The following is an 8,157-nucleotide window of genomic DNA, read 5'->3' on the forward strand; positions in this document are numbered from 1 at the left end:
ACTCTTAGCTAAAAAATCTGAAAACTGATTGCGCGCTCGTGTAACATGAATGATGTTGAAATCCGAGAAACATATTTGTAGAGTCTCTATCCTCTCCAATTCCGTCACAAAGCTTGGCCAAGCATGAGGTTCCTTTATCATTGCAATCAACTCCTTCCAGTCTGTCCCAAAGCTCTGGCATGTTGAATGTTGAAGCATATATTCTCCATTGCCCACCACAGTGCTTCTACTTCCGAATGTAGGCTGATTCACGTCGAGTGAAATTTCTGGTCCCCATAAGTTGAATGTTCCCACCACTGTCCATCCAAATCCATCCACATCCACTAAAGTGAGCAGAGGCTGTCCAAGATCCATCTAACAAGCAAATATTATTCAAGCTTATGACTTGGGGTTCCTCAGTATCGTTAACTTGTACCACTGGTTGTACTACCTCGTTCTCATCAAACCAGGCTTGGCATTCAGTCTCTGCATATCGAACTAGCTCCAAAGGATCCTTGTCTATCCCCCTAAAAAATTTGTCATTCCTAGCCTTCCAGATATACCAGATTATCCAGGGATAAGGATCTCTGTCTTGTTCTGGCTCGATAATACTGTTTTTCCTCCAGAACAGGTAATCCATATTTGTGTAGACGCTTGGTACTGGAAATATATCTGCGCTTGTTGGAGTCGATGATAAGGACCAAACTTGTAGAGCAGGCGGACATTCGAATATGGCATTAGTTACAAATTCTTCTAGGTCTCCACATCTTGGGCAGGTAAGTTCCTCGTTACTGCCACATGACCAGTTAACAATTGCCATATAAGATGACATATCTTCTTAGGCGACTTTAACTTCCAAGCAAAGGCTTGAAGCTTAGTGATACTCGGCTCAAAGACTTCCTTCTCTTCCTCTGTCTTTAACAAATTTTGAGCAACCCAATATCTAGATGTACCGTGTCTTGGCCATTCTTGTGTAGTTCCAGCAGAATGTATCACGACGATGAGTTGAGCTTATGGCCAAATTCCTTATGAGTGGTATGTCATCAAGATTGACATAGTTCTCCAATAAACCAACATCCCAATCCTTTGATACCTGATTAATGAGGTCCCTGACTCTCATATTGGGATGCATAACTGGCGCTACAGGGATAGCTGGTCTCGTAGGGGTCGTTGGAATCCACGGATCCTCCCAAACCTTAACTTTATAACCTGAATGTATCTTCTGTCTGATTCCCAGTAATAACAACTTCTTTGCAGCAGATATGCTAGTCCACACATAGGATGAGCTGCTAGAAGAGTTTACTCTTAATGGTGAACTCAATCTGTAGTATCTTCCCTTCAAAACCCGGGCAACCAAAAAGTCAGGAAATTGAACTAGCCTCCATAATTGTAATGCCAATAGTGTCAGACTGAACTCATGGATCATGCGGAAACCAATTCCACCCTCCTCTCTTGGTAAACAAACTCTTTCCCATTTAGCCCAGTGTATTCCTCTTTTTGGTAGATTTGAACTCCACCAGAACTGAGCAATGGCACTTGCTAGGTTTTCACATATCTCTAATGAGAGCAGGAAAGTAGACATAACGTAAGTTGAAAGGGCTAGCAGAATGGATTTAATCAACACTTCCTTCCCTCCTTTTGAGAGCCAAAGATCTGTCTATCCATTCACTCTATGCATCAACTTATCCTTGAGAAACGCAAAAAGTTTGCACTTAGAACCACTTATGTCTTTCGGGATACCTAAGTAAGTTCCCATTCCTCATTCGTTTTGTATTCCAAGTGCATCTTTAATCTCTTATCTAGTAGTTGCATTAACCTGCTTACCAAAGAGTAAGGACGATTTATCAAAGTAGATACATTGACATGATGCTTTGCCATATTTCCTGACTACTCTCATTACTTCTTCACATTCACGGGGCTCCGCCTTACAGAAGAAAAGGCTATCATCAGTAAAGAGAAGGTGGGATACCGACGGCCACGCGCGTGTGACGCGCATCCCCGTTATCTTCCCTTGGTTCTCTGCATGATTGAGAAAAGGCTAGCAAGCGCTTCCGTGCATAGAATAAAAATGAAAGGAGACAAAGGATCTCCTTAGCGTAGGCCTCTACTAGGAACAATATTTTCTCTTGGCTGTCCATTCATGAGTACCTTATATTTCACCGATGTAATGAATCGCATTATCCAGGTGATCCATGTCTCTGAAAAACCCATCTTTCGCATGACCGCTTCAATAAACGACCATTCCATCCTGTCATATGCTTTGCTCATGTCCGTCTTAATGGCCATCCTTTTGTTGCGTCCACTTGGTTTAGTTCTCAGAGCATGGAACATTTCTTGAGCAATCATAATGTTGTCTGAGATCTGTCTTCTAGCAACAAAAGCTGACTGGGTTTCCGATATTAAGCCTGGTAGCAATTTCTTTAATCTCTGGCATAAGACCTTAGAGATTATCTTGTAGCTGACGTTACACAAGCTAATGGGTCTAAATTGAGCCATTTCATTAGGTTTTGTTGTCTTTGGGATGAGACATATATTCGTATCATTCAATTCATTCGCCACCGTCCCCTCAAAAAGGAATTTATTAACCATAAGAGTTAAATCCTCCTTTACTATATCCCAGAATTTCTGATAGAAAAGCGCAGTCATCCCATCTGGTCCTGGGGGCTTTTCTGGGTGCATAGCAAAAAGCACTAATTTGACCTCCCATTCAGAGACCGGAGCTGTAAGGTTGTCATTCATTTCCCCAGTGATCGACGTAGGAACCTGAGCTAGTGCCTCTTCAATGTCCTCTAGGTTAGATGATTCAAATATCTGCCTAAAGTAGCTAGTAGCAATGGCTACTAATCCTTCTTCATCCTCAACTATATCTCCATTTGCATCTAAGAGCTGCGTGATTTTATTCCTTGCTCTTCTTTGCATTGTTAAGGCATGAAATTTTTTTGTATTTCTGTCACCTTCTCTCAGCCAAAACACTCGACTCTTCTGTTTCCAGAACATTTCTTCTTCTTTAAGAGCATCAGAGAGATCCTTCAACGCTGCTGAAATTTCCTCCGTTGTAGCATTATCATCTCCGTACGATCCCTCCTCCTTTTCTATAAGCTCCTCCATTAATTTTGCTGAGTTAACATTATGTTGTTTCCTCCGTTCGCTCAAGGCTTTTCGGCAGCTAGAAATATGTTCCATAATAGTCGCATTGGGGGGGGGGGGGGGGGAGATCAGGAGATTTCCATCCCTCAAGAATGACTTGCCTTAGTTCTTCATTATCCATCCATCCCTTATCAAATTTGAATTTTTTTGATCTTCTCATTGGCTTAATGAGTATATCTGCAAGAATCAGACGATGGTCCAATCCCCATAACCTCATATACTTCACCGTTGAGTGGGGAAACTTCTCATGTCAATCCGCATTTCCTACTGCTCTGTCTAAGCAACATCGAATAGTTGTTCCTCATGCTCTCTTCCCTACCCATGAGAGCATATCCCCCGTGAAAGGGAACTCTAACATACCACAATCATTGAGCATCTGCTTAAAGGGCAAGAATGAACTATCATGACGTAGTCTCCCTCCTTCTTTCTCATTGTGACCCGTAATTTCATTAAAATCTCCTATCATAAACCAAAGTCCAGTTCTTGTTGTTGAGAAACGCGTAAGACGTTCCCAAACTTGATCTCGTCTTTCTAGTACATGATCCCCATAAATAAACGTCATATAGACTTTTATTCCATCAATGACTGCCTCAATGTCAATCATACGGTTATTAGAAAATAAAACATTAACTTGAAATTCATTCATAAAAAATAAAGCTAAACCTCCGCTGAGTCCAAGTGGCTCAACAGTAAACAAATGATCAAATCCTAAGTCGCCCCGAATGTTTTGCAACAACAACCTTCTGTTCTTCGTCTCTGAAAGGAACACAAGTCATGGGTGATGTTTCTGACACATCTCTTTAAGGCGTCGAACTGTGAGCTCGTTCCCAATCCCTCGACAGTTCCAACTGATTGTCCGCATTAATGATGTTTGGATGGGTTATTGGAACCCATCAAACCATCCTCCTTATTATGTCCACGACGCCTTGAATTCTCTACCTCACTGTGCTTAGTAGACATGACTACTCTCATCCGCGGAGAACCTCGACGGAGGAACTCGGTCTTTTTTGTTTTAACACCCAATGGAGCATTCGCTCGACTGCCACCTCTCACACTCTTTGTGCTTTTGGTATCAACCTTACCCTTCGAAGATCCAGCCCCCAGTTGGGCTTTTTCTTCTACATCCATAAGCTCCTCTCCCAACAGATCATCTTCTTGAACATCACATTCCATCGCAGCATCATCAATGGGTTCAAGTAACTCCATTCCATTCAGTGCACCAATGATTTGTTCGTTTTCTAACTCATTCTCTTAGGCCTGAGGTGAGTAAGTGAGAGAGCGCGCCAAGCTTTTGGTTCGGATCGTTACATTTTCTGCCATTAAAGATGACTGAGGCGATGGGGAGACGATGGAACTGGCTAGTCTTCTCTTTTGACGTTCCCCTCCGGTCCTCTCTTCATCTCTGGTGCGTTGATGATCATTACCCACCAGGATATCATTGTTACGCGATGCTTGCTCATAAGGAACAATAGCACAAGGAACATCATCGCCTACAAAATTCATTGACTTCGCACACCAAGTATGATCCTCTCTGCAGTCGTACGGTCCTGAACCATAACGAGAGCCACCATATCTAAGCCCTCTTGGCTTATTATCACGGCCTCTCATGATCCTGTCAGAGTGTGATGGGCATCTTTTACTCTCACCCTTGCTACTATTGTAAGAAATTGTGGGAACCAAAATTCGCACTGTCGATTTCCGTTTAAATTAGGAAAGTAGGAGAACCCTAGTTTCCCAGAGGTCTCGGATATCTGCTAATACCACACGCTAAGCAATCAGAATACGAGATAAGAACGATAAATTATATGAAATCGTAAAAAGAGAGCAAAGAGAAGTCTTATTCCGAATTTGCGTATGAGCGTTTACAACAAGGTATAAGCCTGGGCTCGAGAGCTGTCGGTGAGATTCCTAGTTCTAACAACCCTAAGACGGCTAAACCTAATTGAGTCGCAGCTCGAATAACAAAAACAGAAAGTTGCCTAATTGCCCTAAGTGCTAAGTTTGCTCTGAGAAAGTCTCTCCCACGCTTCTCGCCTAGGACTCCTTATATACTGGCTCCTAGGTCGGTTTGCGCTTTTTCTCTTCAGCCCTTAAGCCGTCATAGCGTAAAAATGGAGATATTCCATTTTTTCCGATCTTCGTAATTATCTTCAAAATTTTGTATTTATCCACGGAAACTTGGCATTTATCTTTCATTGCGAACCAAGCGTAAACCGTCATGCGGCTTACGGGCTGTTGGTTAAGAAATCGTAAGTTGGGCCTCGAGTCATGTCTTAGGTCCCTTTGGGCCGTCTTCTGACTCGAAGTGTTTATTACAGCTTCTTTCGATAAAGAACAAACTTTCCGCGGTTTTTACGGTAAAGTTTGATCGATGACTTAGAATGGCGGGAAACATGAAATGGGTTCGCTACGGTCTTCGGGAGATAGCATTGAAGGGTAGACGAGAATGCATGGACTAATGTCGTATCGACGTTTCAGAAGATCTCGGTCGCTACGTAGCGACCGAGCTTTGGCTCGAGCTCGGTCGCTACGCAGCGACCGAGCTTTGGCTCGAGCTCGGTCGCTACACAGCGACCGAGCTTTGGCTCGAGCCCGGTCGCTACGCAGCGACCAATCTTTGGCTCCAGATCGGTCGCTACGTAGCGACCGCTCGAGCTTTGGAACAGACGCTCGGTCTCTACGTAGCGACCGAGCTTTGGCTCGAGCTCGGTCGCTACGTAGCGACCGAGCGGAACAGACGCTCGGTCGCTACGTAGCGACCGACCTTTGGCTCGAGCTCGGTCGCTACGTAGCGACCGGACAGCGTGCATGCGCGGTAGTTGCGTAATGACCGAGCTTGGTTCGTCCGTTTTCCGATCGTCATACTCGGACCTATCCGTAACTGGTCTGGGTATGTTTCCGATGGCTTATGTTTGATCTACATAGAATTCGAACGAAACTTTATCTCGGGAACATACGTTGCGACGTTCTCTTGACCGAGCATGATTTGTTACGGAAAGTCATACTCATATTTTGCGGAGATTTGGATATTAACTTCGTCGTAACCGTTTTTGACCCCAACAGTTAGCCCCCCAGCTCGTTAGGATCGTGGATTTCTAGTGAGATTCCAACGTGCGGTATGGCGAGTTCGGACGATATTGGTGTATTTGGGCGAAGTTTGTGTCCGAAAATCCGCAAGTAAATAGTAATTTCTCATGCCTATAAGAAGGGAGGTAACTTCTTCACAACCTTTACACTTACTCATTTTCACAGAGAGGTTTCTTGAAAAATTCCTTCTTCTTTTTTGTTTCTCTCTATCATTTCCTTCTTGATTCTTAAAAAGAAAACACGAAATGTCGAGTAAGAAAAGGAGTTCGAAGAAAGGGTCTTTGCCGGTGAACGTTTCTGAAGAGCTCCTTGTGCCAAAGATAGAATTTGTTCCTCATTCGGTAGACCCGGCCGAGAACGAGGCATGGTGGGTGGCGTGTTATGGTTCGATCATGCCTCCCAAAGAGAAGTCGTTCCCGCTCATGAACCGTTGCCCGGTTGAGGAAGGTGCACCAAGTAGGAGTACTAGCGAATTCCTCGAGATCATGCGGTCGTTCTATTGGATTTCGGATGCGGTGGAGTTCTGGGTTCCTTGTCAAGGAGAGCGCGCTAGTAGTCCCCCGGAGGGTTACTTTACTTGCTACAAATCATTCGTAGTGCGCTATCGCTTGTGGTTCCCGATTCCCGAAATTATCGTCCATGTGTTGGATCGTTTCGAGGTGGCGATAAGCCAACTGAATCCCCTTGGCATCCAACACCTCATTGGAGTCCTGATCCTGAGCTACGAGCATGGTCTCTCCCTTACCGTCGATCACTTTGAAGCGCTTCTTAGATTACAAATTATCAAGGATACAGACAAGTATAGGCTGGTCCCTCGGAACTTTATGTCAGTGGTTAAGGGGGTTTACTTCTAACTTCAACTCGTGGAATAAATTTTTCTTCTTCGTTCGTGTAGACGCTGCGTCTGTTGAAAAGAGTTGTATCCCATTGTTCCGGAGGTTGCCGAAGGATCGTCCCTTCATCAATCCTCTTGCTCCGTTTCCTGCGGACATTATCGCGGTGAGTGATCTGCTCAGGAACGGTCCTTTTTTTGGACTTCCTTTACGCCGAAGAGAGTTCGAAAGGCGTTGAGGTTTGTGCATCCTAGTCCTGCTTTGGGCGGGTAAATATGGAGTGATTCCGAGCCCGGTGACCAAGGTCCCGACGCTGCTCCCACGGTTGCGACGGGGCTGAACTCTTCGAAGGGGAAAGATATTGACCTTGGTGACATAGAGTTCTCGGTGGGCGATTCTATGCTTCCAGGATGGGATCCAGACCTTGCTTTCGGCGATGGAAGTTGTACGAGCGAGGTCCCTATTCCGGACTTCGATGATTTCTTTGCTGGTCTTCCCTCGGGGTTCGATGCTCCTCCGGCTACGAACGAGTCGGGGAGGCCGAAAGTCGTCGCGGAAGGATCTCGTATCATCAACGGGGTATAGGCTATAAGAATTTTGACGATCGTTTCAAGTTTATATTTTTTTTTATAACGTGTTAATCGGTTTCGCAGGGCTTGAACTTGCTTGGATCGGCCATTGAGGCGAGCCATAGAGAAGCCATGATCTATCGCTTTAAAGCGGAGAAAGCGGAAAGGGATCTTGCTCGGATGCAAGGCGAGATGTTGGAGCGAGATGCGCAACTTGCTCGTGATCATGCGAGGGATGTTTGCAAGGCGGAATGGAAGGGCAAGAGGGAGATTGTCGAGGTGATGAAGACTCACGCCTCTCAATTCCAGGTCGAGTACGGGAACCTCAAGGATGCTTTCAACTTGCTAGGTGATTTCCGTGAGTGTCGCGGTTCAGTCGGGAGCCTTTGGAAGACACGGGCGGACGATTACGTTTTCGAGAAGGAGATGGAGTTAATGAAGGGTGGCATGAAGGATCATGCTCGCGCTGAGGCGCTCATTCTTCCGATCAATGGGAGGATCCAGGGATTTTGGGATCCCATCCCGGTTTCTCCTGATACTGT

The 8,157-nt window shown here is 45.0% G+C and overlaps 1 protein-coding gene across 1 annotated transcript; it reads right to left on the reverse strand.

Annotated features, from left to right (window-relative positions):
* Positions 1–226: 226 nt before the first annotated feature.
* Positions 227–619, reverse strand: LOC125590410. Its single transcript, XM_048763972.1, has one exon. The coding sequence runs from the start codon at positions 617–619 to the stop codon at positions 227–229; it is 393 nt and encodes a 130-aa protein (XP_048619929.1).
* Between the last annotated feature and the right edge of the window lie 7,538 nt (positions 620–8,157).

This window comes from Brassica napus, chromosome C7, assembly GCF_020379485.1.
Source record: "Brassica napus cultivar Da-Ae chromosome C7, Da-Ae, whole genome shotgun sequence".
Taxonomy (NCBI): domain Eukaryota; kingdom Viridiplantae; phylum Streptophyta; class Magnoliopsida; order Brassicales; family Brassicaceae; genus Brassica; species Brassica napus.

Excerpts from the sequence above, each read along its gene's own strand:
- LOC125590410 (XM_048763972.1), bottom strand. The coding sequence starts at position 619 with ATGGATTACCTGTTCTGGAGGAAAAACAGTATTATCGAGCCAGAACAA.